This window comes from Podarcis erhardii (assembly GCF_964252035.2).
Source record: "Podarcis erhardii genome assembly, chromosome: 4".
In the NCBI taxonomy this organism is placed as follows: Eukaryota; Metazoa; Chordata; class Lepidosauria; order Squamata; family Lacertidae; genus Podarcis; species Podarcis erhardii.
In genome coordinates this window covers 10,290,104-10,308,500 of record NC_138508.1, presented here as the reverse complement: position 1 = coordinate 10,308,500, position 18,397 = coordinate 10,290,104, and the positions used below count along the sequence as shown (strand labels likewise).

General features: G+C 44.8%; 1 protein-coding gene across 2 annotated transcripts in view; it reads right to left on the bottom strand.

The window, feature by feature from the left end:
• ACER3 (alkaline ceramidase 3) overlaps positions 1-10,232 on the bottom strand; it is a 50,853-nt gene extending 40,621 nt beyond the window's left edge. The window contains exon 1 of one of the 2 annotated variants that reach the window (XM_081860747.1): positions 9,915-10,232. In XM_081860747.1, coding sequence (XP_081716873.1) covers positions 9,915-10,017 — 103 coding nt within the window. In that variant the 5' untranslated portion in view covers positions 10,018-10,232. The remainder of the gene's footprint in view (positions 1-9,914) is intronic. The other variant, XM_081860746.1, reaches the window with a different exon arrangement.
• Positions 10,233-18,397: the final 8,165 nt, after the last annotated feature.

Genomic DNA, 18,397 nt, shown 5'->3' with positions numbered 1-18,397 from the left:
CTATCTTTACTGCTATGCACATCACTTCTGAACTCTCTTACATTGAACCCTATTTGTTATCATGTTGCCCATTCACCCAGTTTGGAGAGATGCTTTTGGAGATGTCCAGTCAGCTTGAGTTTCCCCATCCTGAAACCAAACCTTGCTACCTTGCCACTCGTTTCCAACTTGATACCAAATAAATGGTCTCAATGTAATCCTTGGGAGACCTTGCTCTCTACTTCCTTCCATTGTAAAATCTGCCTGTTTATCCATACCCTCTGCTTCCTGTTGGTTAACCCCTTACTTACAAGAAAAGACCCGTCCTTTTATCCCATGATTTACAAGCTTACTCAGAAGGCTTTGGTGACAGACTCGGCCAGAATCCTCTGAAATGCCATGTCTAATGAGTTGCTCCATCTACACTCAGGGGTAGGCAACCTAAGGCCCAGGGGCCGGATCCTGGCCAATCGCCTTCTCAATCCAGCCTGCGGGCAGTCCGGGAATCAGCGTGTTTTCACATGAGTAGAATGTGTGCCTTTATTTAAAATGCTTCTCTGGGTTATTTGTGGGGCCTGCCTGGTGTTTTTACATGAGTAGAATGTGTGCTTTTATTTAAAACGCATCTCTGGGTTATTTGTGGGGCCTGCCTGGTGTTTTTAAATGAGTAGAATGTGTTCTTTTATTTAAAACGCATCTCTGGGTTATTTGTGGGGCCTGCCTGGTGTTTTCACATGAGTAGAATGTGTGCTTTTATTTAAAATGCATCTCTGGGTTATTTGTGGGGCCTGCCTGGTGTTTTCACATGAGTAGAATGTGTGCTTTTATATAAAATGCATCTCTGGGTTATTTGTGGGGCCTGCCTGGTGTTTTTACATGAGCAGAATGTGAGCTTTTATTTAAAATGCGTCTCTGGGTTATTTGGGGGGCATAGGAATTCGTTCTTTTTTTTCCTTTTCCACAATATAGTCCGGCCCCCCACATGGTCTGAGGAACGGTGGACGGGCCCACGGCTGAAAAAGGTTGCTGACCCCTGACCACACACTTGCTGACATGCGGAATTAATTCTAAAAGCTTGGAAAGGCAAGGCTTCCCTCTGCAGAAGCCATGCTCATCCGTCCTCAGCAACGCTTCTTCTTCTCTATCAGGGGCTGGGAATATTTTGCAGGGTCACGTATACCAGTGGTGCATGGGGCCAGCCAAAGGGGGGAAATGGGTAGAGCAATGGGCTTTGTACAGTGGGCTACATTCCAGCCACACAAAAACCAGAAGTTTCAACACACACCTCCCTTCACTCAGGCAAGCAAGAGACATTATCACAATATTTACTGTTGTATTTAAACCCACTTTTCCTCTAAGGAATTCAAAGCAGCATACAGTGATACCTCGGGTTAAGTACTTAATTCTTTCCGGAGGTCCGTTCTTAACTTGAAACTGTTCTTAACCTGAAGCACCACTTTTGCTAATGGGGCCTCCTGCTGCCGCTGCATGGCCGGAGCACAATTTCTGTTCTCATCCTGAAGCAAAGTTCTTAACCCGAGGTAATATTTCTGGGCTAGTGGAGTCTGAAACCTGAAGCGTATGTAACTTGAAGCGTATGTAACCCGAGGTACCACTGTACGTGGCTCTCCTCCTACCCATTTTATCCTCTGTGAGGTGGGTTAGGCTGGGAGACTGTGACTGGTCCAGGGTCACCTACGGAGTTTACTGGTGGCTGAGTGGGGGATTTGAACCCGGGTCTCACAGGTCCTAGTCTGACCCTCTAACCACTCCACAAACTGCGTAAGAAAGTGCTTCAGTCAGGCAAAACACTTGAGGAAAATGTGAAGCTGGGCGAGTGAAGGATGTGGCTCAGAAACCCTGTTCTATACGTTGAATATCTCAAGTTTAAATAATGCCTTCCCAAGACAGATGTTAACAGATGTGTCATTTTCATCAATTTGGCCCCCCTGAGTATCTTTTTAGGGACTGCTGTTACACTGGCCAATTTCAAGGCCTCTAACAAGGAGGCTGATTTTAACGACAGGTTGCGTATTTTTATCAGAAGATCAAGCATTTCACATTTGAGTCCTTATAAGAATTATTGGGTGTAATTGTTCTTCTTGCACCTGATAGCATCTCTAACACACCTAACTCTTCAGACTTGGGATGCTTGAATTGCTCAACGTTTATTCTCCATGTACCTGCTCAGATCTCTGTAAATGCCAAGTGACATCAGCCCAGATTATTCTAGGACAGACTTGTGCGGCTGAGTCACAAAGACCCAACGCTGTCATTTTACCAGCAGAATGGCATGTCGGCTTTGAATCCCCAGAACAATAACACTCTGTTGAGTGGAACAGCCTTCAGAGAGTAGGGCAGGGGTCAAAATTTCCCCAGCCAAAAAGGGTCTGAATTCAGGCACGTGCAAGCATGCAACAGCTGCGGTTACAGCAACCATACTCCTACTCTTTTTACTAGCAAACCAGATCAAATGCCGCCTCTGCAGTATGTAGTGTGGGGTTCTAGCTAAAGCTATGATGATGCAGCCTCACTAAAGGTTTCTTGGATTTTCCAAGCATCTGTTCTGCAAATCTCCTCCTCCAGCCTTGCTCGCTCTCTCTCCCCCACCTACTCAGTGGTCTGAAGTTTCATTGCTTCACAGTGTGGGTTCGTAGTTGAAGATGGCACATTCATATGGATTTTTTAACTGCATTTTACTACTTATTTTATTATATTGCATTCTACTGTATTGCAATTCGAATTCTATGAATTCTACAATAAAATACAATATTTAAGAAACAAAAGAAGCAACAAAAGCAATCTAGCACAGCGCATTGCAATTGCCACAAGAGGCAAGTGGTCTGCCAAGACCCTCACCAATTTTCAAGCAGTCCATGGGGAAAAGAAGTCTGGGAACCACTGACCTAGTCTGAGGGAATGCAAGAATCCTTACTGTTCATGAAGAACGACTGCTGGTTCAGACTACGCTTTCCCTTGGCTGTTGGCCATGGTTGGGCAAAGGGGAATGGTAGAAATAATGATCTGACAATTCAGACCAAAACTTGTGATGTGGTTTCCAGGACTGTGGGAGAAGCCGCTAACCTGCAAGAGTCTAGCAACACAGATCCTGTACAGCTACTTTACTTTCCACAATGGCAAAACTGCACAAAAGGTTCCCTAGGGATTTGCACCAATATTCAGCTGTTCTAAACTTTAATCAACTCCACCTGGTCTCAATTCATTTACATGTCTCAATTCTGTATTAGAACTGCAAGTAAAATCTGGATACAGGAAATAATAAAATAATTCAATCTGGACAGGGTAGCATTCAATCTGAATTTTAAGTCCCTTTTTAGGAATGGGTTTGAAAATTGTGCATGGACACAGCTTGAACTGCTAAACGAATTAAAATGAGCCACAAAGAAGCCCAAAATGGCAATTTAGGTCCTCTGGGCATTCCCTGACCCTGATTGTTTTCAAAAGATGGTGCAAATACAACTTATTAAATAGTCCAAGTATTTCTTAAATAAAGGCTGGCATCTAACACCATTGCTACATTATACTAATTTACTTATTAGACTGCAACCGATCAGAAACGGCAGGCAAGATTTTTACATAATTTATAGTTATATATTGCACACATTGGATTTCAGTCTTTGTGTCTGGTAACGAAGGTGGCTGTTTTTTACGGGGTAGCTGTGACTTCCACTTTAGCAATTAAAGGGTTTGAGACTTTACTGGCATTAACTAGGCTACAGGTCTTGATGAGACTACAGCTAGTAACCTATTATAAGAAGAGTACATAATTCTTATGTTGACTGCTTGTTTGACCAGAACAAAGTGTGCTTTTGTCCATGGACCCCTTTGGGTTCAAAGTGGTGCAGCACAGAGTGCATGGCAACAATCCTGTACAAATGTAACCAGGAATAAGTCTTATTGAACCCAATGGGGCTTACTTCTGAGTAGACAAACAGGATTGTACAGTAAGGGTGTGAGGCCTCAGCCACACCACAAACTCAGAAGCTGACCAAAGGCATGCCACCCTCCACACTATGAGAATTATAATGCTGGCCTACATTGGAGGGTTTTCTGTAAGGATTAATGAGACTATGTTATGTGTTTTAAACAATTCCATCTGTGCCGTAAATTGCAATAAGCAAAACACTTTTTGCATTATGACTTGTTGGACATGTGTGAAGGTGAAACGGCTCTAACGTAGGAGAGGCAGAGAAATCTCTACTCCCTCTTGGAAGATCGCTAACGGTGGATGCTCACCAATCCAGTATTACGGTATAGTATGCCACCCTGCAAACTGAAAGGGCAGGTTATATATTTTAAAATAAACCAGCAATAAAGAGGCAGAGGGCAAACAGTACTTTGCTGGTCACCTACCACCAAGACACACACAGCAGTAAATGGCAACCATGAGAGAAAAAAAAAAAAAAGGTTTACTGCGTGACCCCAAACTTGTACTGCCCCAGGTAACTATGGGCGAAGGTTGTGCTTATAAGGTAGGGGTGGGGAACAGGATCTCGATCCCAATCTGGCCAATGCTCCAGATTCTTTTCTCCCCCATGGGGCAAGTTTAATTAAGAGGGCCACCTACTCCTCAATCATCTGATGTCACAGTGTCAGGTAATCCAATTTTACCCTGAGCACAGCAGTTTTGGGCTCCCACAATCAGCTGCCATACATCCGATCCTATCTTCCACAGTAAAGAAATTTCCACATGTGGCCCTGAATACCATTCTTAAAATGCAAGTCGCTAGGAGTTACAGACTCCACAGTACTTAAATATGAAATCAGAGTTGCGTCATACTTTCAACAAAGCCCTTTCTCCTTGAAAAAGCTGTGGTATCCAAGCAGGGTGTGATTCAGTACGCCAGTGGCTTTCAACCATGGCACCCTGGAGTGCCGTGAATGATGGTCGGGGTGCCGCGGGCAACTCTGGCCTCAATCCCTCTTTCCTTCCTTCTCTCCCTCTTCTGGTGCCCTCTCGCCTCTCAGCCTCCCAAAGCCTTGTGCAGTTGTTTCTTGCAGAAGCTGGCCAGGGGATGCTGGTTGCCAGGAGCTGAAGCGGCTTCAGGGTAAGCAAGCAAGTGGGTGAAGGAGCCCAGCTCTTGCTGTTGGGAATGGATGGGCAAGTGGGACGCCGGGCAGACAGGTGTCACACTTGGCGTTCTTGTGCTTGCTGTGTGCAATGCCTGCCTGGGAGCTGAGTGTCCGGCACCAAAGGGGAGCCTTTCCACTATGCAAGCCCATGGCACCTGCTGCCGCCACTGCTGCCTCATGTTCATCTTTGGCCAGTCTCTGTCGGGTCCCTGAGGCTGGGGGCATCTTCTCAGGCCCCTATGGGGCGATGTGAAGAGGCACCTCACTTTGGGGTGGGGGCCCCCCTTAGAGACCAGGGGCGGGGAGAGGAGAGGCTGAGGGAACACTCCACAGGGGAGATTGTTTGAAAAGGGGTGAGGGGCTGCTGGCTCTGCAGGCAAGGGGTGACATAGCTGGGTTTTTGAGGCTCGGAGGGCATTTCTCCACAGGGGAGCTGCAGAAAGAATATAGTTGGTCAAGGGAGCCTTGGACTCAAGAATGTTGAAAACCTCCAATAGTGTTAAGGGAATCTGTGCAGAGGCCCCTGAATGACTCCTAATAGTTGCGACTGTTGGCTGCCCTGGCCTCTGGACGGATCCATTTAGTTTTTGAAGTGAATTTATGCAAAGAGTGGGATGGGGAAAAGCAAAATTAAGAAGGGAACCATACAAGCAGGACGTGTTCATCAGGTTAAAGACTTGCACCCTGGGATTAAGTAGGATTAAGGAAATGCACTAACAAAGACAGGGCTCTGGTATCGTGTACTTTATTACTTGTTCAAATTATAAACTATCCTATCGCCCAAATCAGGTGAACTGCAATCAGCATATTGGGAATTGCCTCTGCGGCTGAAACTGTTTCACATCGCTGTTTGGAGGCGATTCCTGGTTAGTCTGGACCAAAGCTTCCCCAATTGGAGCAGTTACAGATAGGTAGCTGTGTTGGTCTGCCATGGTCAAAACAAAATAAAAAAATTCCTTCCAGTAGCACCTTAAAGACCAACTGAGTTAGTTCTAGGTATGAGCTTTCGTGTGCATGCACACTTCTTCAGATACCTGAAGAAGTGTGCATGCACACGAAAGCTCATACCTAGAACTAACTCAGTTGGTCTTTAAGGTGCTACTGGAAGGAATTTTTTTATTTTGTTTTGACCAATTGGAGCAGAACAGCAAACTTTGACTAGGACAAACCAGGCATGAGATGAGAGAATCCACACACATGGGGAGAGGAGGGAGTGTGTGAGCCTGAAGGGAATTCCTGACCATTATTTGACAACTAGCTGCCATGACATCCTTTCCTTGGGGAATGCGAAGGGATGCATATGAAGTTGACAAACACTTAAAACGAAGATGCTAATTTCCATCTGCTCCAGCACTCTGTTCGAAAGAGTCATAGGCTCTTGAGCATGTAGGGACAGCATTGCTTTGCCCTTTGGAAAATACCCCCGAGACATCCTTCCGATAAATGACACTGAAATGAATTTTGCCTCCGCTGCAGAATATCATCTGGGACTTATGAAAGCCTGACTCATCTACCACACAACAGCACGAGAGAGTATCACAAAGTGTTTTGTCCCATGGGGATCCTTGGGGTCTCTAACGGTTAGATCACAACTAAGTGGCAACAAGTGACCTCAAGCGCACAGCCTTATTTAAGAACTAAGGTGCCTGGCAGGAGCAGACCAATGTCCCCAAAATTCAGCATTCTTGAGTTTCAAGAATCTCAAATCTCAGTTAAGCAAATCATAAACTAAGATATGAAACCAGCATTGAGTCACGGGGAAACTAAGAAAGCTGAACAAGCCCTGTACCAGGGGTCATTAATGTGGTGCCCTCCACATATTGGACTACACCTCCCAACAGCTCCAGCCAGCATGGCCAATGATGATGGGACTCGTAATCCAACATTATGAGGACACCGTGCTGACGACCCTTGCCATTCACTTTCAAGTTTGTAATAAACCATTATGCATTTGGTGGTCCAGCAGTGGTCCACCTCAGACTGTGCTCGCCTTTCTAACCTATCCTGATCTCTGCTGGAGGCAGCATCCTATTCTCTGGATGTTGCCAGCGCATCATTCTTCTGTGCGTTGTTCAGAATGGTTTTGGGAATCTGGGTTTTTTGTTGTTGTTGCTGTGGTTCTGGGTGGTTTTAAGCAGGTATTAGTTTTGATTAGGCGTCTAGAAGCTGTCAGCAGGCGAAAGCAGTCACACCCTGGGAATGGCTTCCAATGGCAGGTTAAACCAAGTGATGATATTGGATGGGTCTCAAACCCTCAGTACATCGAGGGCTTCCTTTGCATGCAAAAACAGGCTCTGGCAGATTGAGCAGACAAGACTAACAGTGGGTCCAACCGTCAAGAGGGCAGTTTCTGCATGTGCTGTAGAGGGAATTGAGGGGCAGATGGGGCTCGTCCACCTGTGAAGTTGGCCACCTAGGAGAAATAAAACTCTGATCCTAAACCTCTGCTGCCTTGCGGGATATCCTAGGGGGGGAAGAAAAGGCTAAGGAATAAACCCTACACAAATCCAGAGTCCCTAAGACACGCCTTGTACACCTTCCGGCGACTCCTGCAGCCAAGCTGGTGCCAAATGTCTTGCTCTGCTTTCCTTTGGACCACATCAGCGAGACCACGAGGGGGCTCCTGTCATCTGAGCAGCCCAGGACCTCCAGAGACACTGCCCAGACTTGTGCCCCAGGGAGATCATTTTGGTGCTGTTAACACAGCGGTTTGACTTCACCCCTGGACATGCACTCCACGGTCTCTTGAGACAGACAGATGCCAAAAACAACAAGTCTGATAGTGTTTTAGCTTATGCTTTAGATGGTGACTTGTCACCCAGAGTATTTTTGTTATTTTTATTAAAAAAGGCAAGCTATTGATACCTAAAACAGATAAACAAGATGTGTCACCCTTTAAAACATTCCCTTCCTGAAATATTATCTGTGAAGTGGCACTCGATATTCAGGGTATTAAAACAAAAGCAAACCAGCGGAGAATATACACTGTAAGATGTTTCTCTCACCACTATCTGGCAGGACACCCCAGCCAAATTCTATAGGGTGGGGTGGCTGATTTAGAACGTTTCCAAAACGTCCCCTTGGCCATCTGCATAGGATACCACTAAGTCTGAGGTGGGGAACTTGTGGTGTTCAGGCGCTGCTGGACTCCCCAAACCCCACCAGTCCCAGGGGCCAACCATAGTTCAGCAACACCTGGAGCGACACAGGTTCCTCACACCTGCAAAAAGGCATCCCTATTCCACCCCCTACAAGCTCCGTCCAGGTGTGGTGAGCTAAGTGGAAGGTTAAAACCGTGTTTATGGAAGACAATCTTACTCGGCTACAAGTGATCGTCAAAGAAGAAGACCCTCTGATTCCAACAGGCTTTTGGGAACTGACTGCTTTTAATGAAAGTGCTGGCGCTGTGCTGTTTTTTATCGTAATGATCTGTAGGTTTTTAATATATTTGCTATCCATCAATGTTTAATTGTTTCTTAATGTCTCCTCCTATTGTTTTAGCTGTTCTTAGTTTATCCGTAAGCCACCTTGAGCCCTGGGGGAGGCAATTCCTGTGATCCTTCATCCAAGGATCACAGAACAGTTGGCAATTTTTCAATTAGGAATAATCGCGTCTCGATTAACCTCCCTGGGATAAATATATAATTATGATACCCACAGTGGGGTAGCCATCAGGCACCAAGGTGTTTTGTGCGGTCTCTCTCCAACCTAATAATCTAACATAACCCTAACTGAAAGGGGAAGAATAATTTGCAAAGGGCCCTTTTTGCTACTTCCCCATGCGCAATGCATGCATGGCACAACGATCTGCCACAGCGTGACTTTATTAAATCAGTTACAGATAGGTAGCCGTGTTGGTCTGCCATAGTCAAAACAAAACAAATTCCTTCCAGTAGCACCTTAAAGACCAACTAAGTCAGTTCTTGGTATGAGCTTTCGTGTGCATGCATCTGAAGAATTGGTATCTGAAGAAGTGTGCATGCACACGAAAGCTCATACCAAGAACTGACTTAGTTGGTCTTTAAGGTGCTACTGGAAGGAATTTGTTTTGTTTTTATTAAATCAGTCAGAGCCAATGTGGTGCAGAAGTCAGAGGGTCAGACTAGGACCTGGGAAAGATGGGACTTCAAACCAGCCGCCTTCTCTCAGCCTAACCTACCTTGCAGGGATGTTGCGGGGATTCATTTATTTACAATTGCCTTGCCCAAGGCAAATTTGCAATGAAGAGAAGGAAAAACACTTTTGAGATCCCTGGAAGGGGGGGGGGGGGAGGAAGGGCAGGATGCAAATGCAGCAAATACATACAAATTATTATAATAGGCTGGTGCTGTGCCAGTTCATTGCAATTACTGGTACGGTTTTAACTGATTTTTACATATGCGCATATATAATATACATGCACATGGTTTGAATTCTACTTCCCTCTAGTTCATGTTTGCATTCTTACATTGCAAACCGCCCCGTGTGACCTTCGGATGAGGGGCGGCGTGCGAATTTCATAAAATAAAAACAAAATCCCCGCGTATGGTGGTTTTTTGCAGCCATGGTTTTCCCTATCTACGCATTTAGAGGTTTTTCTTTTTTAAAAAAATAATAATCTGGAAATCGCCTCTAATCCCTAAGGACCCGGGGGCCAAAATTACGGTTAAGGGAATGAGAATAATCCTAATTATTTTCCGGAGGGGGGCGGTGCTCACGACCTTCCCAAATCACGCCTCCCACCCCCCAACCCTTGAGGGGAGGTCGGGGAAGAAGCGGAGCCGTCCATCCCTCTCCCCCCCCCCCCACCGCGCGTTAAGGAGGCCGCGCACGTCTGAACGCGCCGACCCGCGTCGACTCACAGAACTCGGCGATGTAGTGGGAGACGACGTAGTTCTCCTCGCACCAGTCCAGGGTGGAGGTGGGCTTCCCCCAGTAGCCCTCGCGGTCGCCGGCGGGAGCCATGGCGCTGCGTGACGCCGGGCGGGATGAGGGAGAGAGAGAGAGAGAGAGAGGCGGCCGGCGGGCTCGAGGGAAGGAGGGCGGCGGGGTTAAAAAGAAGGAGGAGGGCGGCCGCCGCTCCCCGGATGGGCCGTCCGCCGAGCTGGCCCCGCCCTCGGCGGCGGCGAGAGAGGCCCGCCTCGCCAGGAGGAGAAGGAGGCCTGCTCCTCCTCCTCCTCCTCCTCCGCCGCTAAAGCGGGGCCCGGCCTCCGCGTCGCCATGGAGACGGCGGGCTGAGGCCTACGCACTCCGCCGCGCCTGCCGCGCCTACGCCGACCGCACGGCTAATGGCCACCGAGGCCTCGCTCCGTCGACCTCCTGACTGGGAAGGAGGAGGAGGAGGAGGAGGGTAGAATAGAGGCACTGAAAGAACTCAGGGTGATGAGAATAGTGAGGAAGATAATAATAATAATAATAATAATAATAATAATAATAATAATTAATAATAGGCCGAGCAGGGGGAAGGAGAGCTGGGCGAGGGCCTGCTTATTGACAGGGGGCTCTGGAGGCAGAGAAAGAACTAATAATGATGATAATAGTGATGATAATAATAATAATAATAATAATAATTAATAATAGGCGGAGCAGGGGAAAGGGGGCTGGGCGAGGGCCTGCTTATTGACAGGGGGCTCTAGAGGCAGAGAAAGAACTAATAATGATGATAATAGTGATGAAAATAATAATAATAATAATAATAATAATAATATTAATAATAATAGGCGGAGCAGGGGAAAGGGGGCTGGGCGAGGGCCTGCTTATTGACAGGGGGCTCTAGAGGCAGAGAAAGAACTAATAATGATGATAATAGTGATGAAAATAATAATAATAATAATAATAATAATAATAATAATAATAATAATAAATAGGCCGAGCAGGGGGAGGCGGGGGCTGGGCGAGGGCCTGCTTATTGACAGGGGGCTCTAGAGGCAGAGAAAGAACTAATAATGATGATAATAGTGATGAAAATAATAATAATAATAATAATAATAATAATTAATAATAGGCCGAGCAGGGGGAAGGAGAGCTGGGAGGGCTCTGGAGGCAGAGAAAGAACTCATAATGATGATAATAGTGATGAAGATAATAATAATAATAATTAATAATAGGCCGAGCCGGGGGAAGCGGGGGCTGGGCGAGGGCCTGCTTATTGACAGGAGGGCTCTGGAGGCAGAGAAAGAACTAATAATGATGATAATAGTGATGAAAATAATAATAATAATAATTAATAATAGGCCGATCAGGGGGAAGCGGGGGCTGGGCGAGGGCCTGCTTATTGACAGGGGGCTCTGGAGGCAGAGAAAGAACTAATACAGTGGTGCCCCGCAAGACGAATGCCTCGCAAGATGAAAAACCCGCTAGACGAAAGGGTTTTCCGTTTTTTGAGGCGCTTCGCAAGACGAATTTCCCTATGGGCTTGCTTCGCAAGACGAAAACGTCTTGCGAGTCTTGTGATTTTTTTCGCTCCCCCCCCCTTTTCTAAGCCGCTAATAGCCGCTTTGCCGCTAATAGCCGCTAATCCGCTAATAGGGTTGCTTTGCAAGACGAAAAAACCGCAAGACGAAGAGACTCGCGGAACGGATTCTTTTCGTCTTGCGAGGCACCACTGTAATGATGATAATATTAGGGATGATAATATTAATAATTAATAATAGGCCGAGCAGAGGGAAGGGGATGCTGGGCAAGGGCCTGCTTAGTGACAGGGGGCTCTGGAGGCAGAGAAAGAACTAATAATAATGATAATGATGATGATAATAATATGAATTAATAATAGGCCGAGCAGGGGGAAGGAGTGGCTAGGCAAGGGCCTGCTTATTGACAGGGAGCTCTAGAGGCAGAGAAAGAAATAATAACAATAACAATAATAATACACTGGACCAGGCGAAAAACATCCATTATTGCAGCCTGTGAACAAACTATTGGATACCAAACCAAGAAACACCAGGACTGGTTTGATGAGAATGACGGTGAGATTGAACGCATGATTGACAAGAAAAGGAAGGCCTTTCAGATCTGGTAAAGAGATAGAAACTGCGCCACTAAAAAAAAAAACCTGTGCCAACGCTAAGGCTGAGGTTCAAAGAAGAACCAGAGAACTAAAAAGCACCTGGTGGATAAAGAAAAGCTCAAGAGATCCAGCACTTAGCCAACACTCATGATGCACAGAGTTTCTTTAAAGCCACAAAGACGCATCTATAGGCCAATAAATCATGGCATACGCTCAGCAGATGGTATCACACTTCTAAAAGATAAAGAAGTTATTGCATTGCGCTGGAAAGAACATTACCAACATCTCCTTAATCACAACTACCCCATAGCTGCTTAAGTCCTCTCACAAATCCCGCAAAAACAAATTAGAGATGAGCTTGCAGTATGTCCAAATCTGGGAGAGTTGTTTACAGCTACTAACCAAATGAAAAACAACAAAGCCAGTGGATCTGATGGGATACCTGCCCAAATCTTCAAAGCAGGCGGAATTGAAATTACACAACAATTTCACATAGAAACAGAAATCGTGAGGCGGTGGCGCAGCAACAGCGGGAGGCCCCATTAAAGTGGTGCTTCAGGTTAAGTACAGTTTCAGGTTAAGAACGGACCTCCAGAAAGAATTAAGTTCTTAACCCAAGGTGCCACTGTATAAGCACTGACAACTTGGAAACACTGGCCTGCGAGTGCTCCAGTCGGAGAACAGCCTTTACAAAAAGTGTCATGGTCTTTGAAGACACTCGAACTCGGGACGCAAGGGAGAAATGTGCTAGGAGAAAGGCACGCTTGGCAAATCCACACCGTGATCAGCTCCTGCCCGGAAACAATGTCCCCACTGCGGAAGGACGTGTGGGTCCAGAATTGGCCTCCATAGTCACTTACGGACTCATTGTTAAAACCATGTTTATGGAAGACAATCTTTTTTTAAAAAAACCAATATTTATTCAACTTTTAAAGATTACAAAGAGAAAAAATAAAAAATAAAAAAATAAAAATAAAAAGACAGAAAAAATACAAACAATTTAAAAAAAAACACAAATCAAACTTTTACATAACTTTCTTTCCTTTGCTTATTTCCTTGACCTCACACCTCCCTTTTTTGTATTCTAGTTCAATTAGATATTTCAGCAAATCCTTTCCAGCTTTGTTTTTATCCTATTAATTTATCTTAATATACTGCAATTTTACATTCTCGTCTTTCACCAATTAACAAATCCATTTTTACCTAATCCTTTATATCATTTCTGCTAAAACCACATTACTTCATTCCAACATCCTTCTAACATTCCTTAATTTTGCAATGTTTCTGTAGATAAACTTTAAATTTTTTCCAATCTTCTTCCACCGACTCTTCACCTTGGTCTCGGATTCTGCCAGTCATTTCCGCCAGTTCCATATAGTCCATCACTTTCATCTGCCATTCTTCCCGGGTGGGTAAATCTTGTGTCTTCCAATACTTTGCAATAAGTATTCTTGCTGCTGTTGTTGCATACATAAAGAAAGTTCTGTCCTTCTTTGGCACCAATTGGCCGACCATGCCCAGGAGAAAGGCCTCTGGTTTCTTCTGAAAGGTATATTTAAGTACCTTTTTCATTTCATTATAGATCATCTCCCAGAAAGTCTTAATCCTTGGGCACGTCCACCAAAGGTGAAAGAATGTACCTTCAATCTCTACATTTCCAACATTTGTTATCGGGCAAATGATAAATTTTTGCAAGCTTGACTGGTGTCATGTACCACCTATATATCATTTTCATTATATTCTCTCTTAAGGCATTACATGCCGTGAACTTGATACCTGTGGTCCATAACTGTTCCCAGTCAGCCATCATAATGTTATGTCCAACATCTTGTGCCCATTTTATCATAACAGATTTCACCATTTCATCCTGAGTATTCCATTTCAACAGCAAGTTATACATTCTTGACAAGTTCTTAGTTTTAGGATCTAACAGTTCTGTTTCCAATTTTGATTTCTCCACCTGAAAACCAATTTTCTTATCCAAATTAAAAGCCTCCATTATTTGATAATAATGAAGCCAATCCCGTACTTTGTTTTTTAGTTTTTCAAAGCTCTGCAGCTTTGAATCTGTCTCCTTCTTGTCTCCTTCTTGTTCCAATATTTCCCAATATTTCGGCCAATTGGCCTCCATATTAAGCTTTTTCTGAGCCTTTGCTTCCATTGGTGACAACCACCTTGGAGTTTTATTTTCAAGCAAGTCCTTATATCTTATCCAGACATTAAACAGTGCTTTCCTGACAATATGGTTTTTAAACGCTTTATGTGCTTTGACCTTATCATACCACAAATATGCATGCCAACCAATACATTATTGAACCCTTCCAAATCCAATACATCAGTGTTTTCAAGAAGCAGCCATTTTTTCAGCCAACAAAATGCGGCTGATTCATAATAGAGCTTAAGGTCTGGCAGGGCAAATCCACCTCTTTCTTTAACGTCAGTTAATATCTTAAATTTTATTCGGGGCTTCTTGCCCTGCCAGACAAATCTAGAAATATCTTTCTGCCACTTCTTGAAACAATCCATTTTATCCAGAATTTGCAATGTTTGAAACGAAAACAACATCCTTGGCAATACATTCATTTTTATCACAGCAATTCGGCCTAGCAATGATAACTTCAAATTTGACCATATTTCTAAGTCCCTTTTCACTTCCATCCAGCATTTTTCATAGTTTTCTTTAAATAAATTCACATTCTTAGCAGTCATATTAACCCCTAGATATTTCACTTTCTTAACCAGTGTTAATCCTGTCTTATGGAAGGCAATCTTACTCGGCTACGAGTGATCACCAATGAAGAAGAGGAAGGGGGGTGGGGCTAGGCCTGCTTATTGACAGGGGGCTCTGGAGGCAGAGAAATTAATGATGATGATGATGATAGTAATAATAATAATAAAAGTTCAGGAAGGGGGGGCTAGGCGAGGGCCTGTGTGGCCATCTACCGGCTTATGGCGAGGTGGAGACTGCAGCCTTTAGGGGATCATGAGGAGAACTTTTGAAAGCGGTGCTGCTGGAACTTGTAGTGCCTTTTTTCTATAAGCATACGGTAGTTTTATTGATTTCCAATACGTAACAACAATTACAATCTACAGAATAGATTTCTTCTATGGCGTGTTGTTAGTAGTTCTTGAACTACCCTGAGATCTGTGGGTATAGGGCAGTATACCCATTGTAGTAGTAGTAATAATAATAATAATAATAATAATAATAATAATAATAATAATTAATTACACAGAAAAGAAAAATGAAAGGACAACATCCCAATGTTCCCTGCTCCAGGCTAGATCAGTCTATTTAAGTGTGCCTAAGCCCAGTCTGTGACTTCAGTAGCAGCTGTCCTTAAGGTTTATCAGTAAAGTCCTTTGTAAAAGGACGCCGTGTTTCAACAAAATCGTCTACATCATTTGCATTATTCAATATATGTAATCTCTTGGTTAATATTTCAGATACAGCGATGGACCATACATTCCATTTCCAAGGAGAAATGCACAGATGTTGCAATCTGTGCCACTAGTAGGCGTCCTGCTACTAAAATAAAAGTAATTAGTTATTTGCAGCAAAGGTCAGATTGCCCTTCTTTAAAAATAGTTACCTATCCCAAACGTGGGGAAGGTTATTTCTTGTCATGCCTTTATCGTCAAATCTGTTTCCATTTTATTTACTTCCTTTCATATCCATTCATTTGTTCCTTCCCTCTGCACCACTTGTTGTAAAACAGCAACAAGTAGTGGCCTGCAAAAGAGATGTAGGCATTGGAAAAAGTGGAGCAGGCACCACCTGCTTAATAATAATAATTATTATTTATACCCTGCCCATCTGACTGGATTGCCTCAGTCACTCTGGAGGGCTTGATCTCAATAGCCAGGTAGTTCCCACACTAAATGGTTGAGTTCTTACAAATGCAGAAAAGGTGTATAGAATTGTAGAATAGTAAATTTGGAAGGGACCACAAGGGTCATCTAGCCCAACCTTCAGCAATGTAAGAATCTTTTGTCCAACGTGGGGTTGGTGGGAGCTAAAGTCCAGCAACACCCAGAGAGCCAAACCTTCACCTGCTCTAAAACAATATGTAGAATCAATCAATATAAAGGAGATTAGGGTCCCGTCCTCTCCCACTGAGCAGAACGAGTTTGTGGGTTGAAGTTAAGAAGCCAGTACTACCATTCCCACAAGCAGATGTTAAGTGGCTTCTCAATTCAGCTGAGAATGGCCTCTTCCCACATGGAATCTGGGCACCAAAGAGCACCCGCCGCTTTTAGAGCAGCACAGTTTTGGATTCCATGCTGCAAACACGCATCCAAACAAACTTGAGCATTTCCCAGAAATGTTGAGCAATACTTTTAGGCTGGCTAGTTGCACCCTTCACTGAAAGCGAAACTTTCAGGAATGTTTGTGTAGGGTGCTACTTGAGAGAAACATCTGAGGAATTTGAGGGAAAGCCAAGGACAGTTCCGATAAGGCTAGCAAATATTTCTATGGGAGTTTCCCACTTCCCTCCCCTCTGGCTTTTGCCTACCCCAGCATTTGAAGTAATGCAAATGGTGACGCTTGAATGTCATTTCTCTGTGGAGTTTTTGCACATTTCTGCTTGTGGGATGCTAGCTTGTATGATTTTGGATGGGTTTTCATGGAAATGGTTACATCTCTTAAGCCCTAGGGATGAGGCTGCTGGTTATATACTGTTAAGATGGTGCCACCTAGAGGAACCAAAAGAGCTTTGCTGGGTATTTACTATATTGCAAAGATTGAGGGTACAAGGAGAAGGAGACGACAGAGGATGAGATGGTTGGACAGTGTTCTCGAAGCTACCAGCATGAGTTTGACCAAACTGCGGGAGGCAGTGGAAGACAGGAGTGCCTGGTGTGCTCTGGTCCAGGGGGTCACGAAGAGTTGGACACGACTAAATGACTAAACAACAATTCTTCAGGACTTTTCCTCCCAGACAGGAGATGGCAGAAGAAGAGAGAAAGAAACCATACCATAGAAAACTGCCTTATTTCTGGTCAAACTATGTGGAGCAGCGATGTTGCTCACCCTGGACCTGTGTTCTTGAGGTGGTGCCACTTCCCCCAACAGCACCAGGACTTCTCCAGTGGGTCCCAACTTTGGATCTCCCTTAAAGGAACCTTCATGCCCTGGTGCCTCCAGGCAGTGGGTGCGAGAGCCACTACCAGTCCGTGCTGGCAATATTGAGCTAAATGTACTAATGCTCTGAATTAATAGAAAACAGCTCCTTATGCTCCTAGGTACCAGCTGATTATGTTTTTGTTGTTGTTGTATTGTTATTATTCAAGGACAGGCCAGTAGAGGGCAGTGGGCCAATGCAGATCAGACCCTCAAGGAAAGGCAGCGCTTGCCGGAGATGAGTAAACAGGCTGCCTTCACTTCCCAACAGGAGACTTGGCAGGAGAAATGGAGACGGACGCACAAAACCGCCCCAACATCTCCTTGCGCTGTGAGAAGAAAAGGGGGAAATGGAACTATTGAACGGTTAACCGGCATGGAATTCAATAGAGTGCAGAGTTCTTAAGTGAAATCTCTTATACGGCACCATAAAAGACCTCATTATCCTTCACTTTTGCAGAAATGGAAAGGGCTGTTTGGATAAAGGAAGAGGTAGGGCTGTGGTTTTTTTAGTTTGAAAAAGGGCAGTCTTTCAAAGAGGAAACAGAGATGTTTCTCGATGAAATACAAAGCGGGCAGTACCGTAGCTTTTAGTCAAGCAAGTTAGGGCTGGTCTCCATTGCCAGCAGCCGGGATTTTATTAAGGCCATGGATGAGCTGTAGAGCTCATGCAAAGCAGAGGTTTGGTCCCTTGTTAAAAATGGTCAGGTGGCAAGGGATGAAAAAGATCTTTTTTCTGCCTGAGACCCTCGAGATCTGCTGACAGTCAAAACCAGGAGTAGGCAACCTAAGGCCCGGGGGCTGGATGCGGCCCAATCGCCTTCTCAATCCTGCCGCGGACGGTCCAGGAATCTGCATGTTTTTACATGAGTAGAATGTGTGCTTTTATTTAAAACGCATCTCTGGGTTATTTGTGGGGCCTGCCTGGTGCTTTTACATGAGTAGAATGTGTCCTTTTATTTTTATTTTATTTGTGGGGAATAGGAATTTGTTAATTCCCCCCTCCCCCCCCCAAAAAAATACAGTCAGGCCCACCACATGGTCTGAGGGATGGTGGACCGGCCCACAGCTGAAAAAGGTTGCTGACCCCTGGTCAAAGCAGACAAGACTGGGCTGGATGGATCAGTGGTCAGCCTTGGAATCGGACTTCATAGGTGTGCCACTGGGGGCGAAACCAAGCTGCTGGAGAATCACAGCATCTGCTGTGGCTGCAG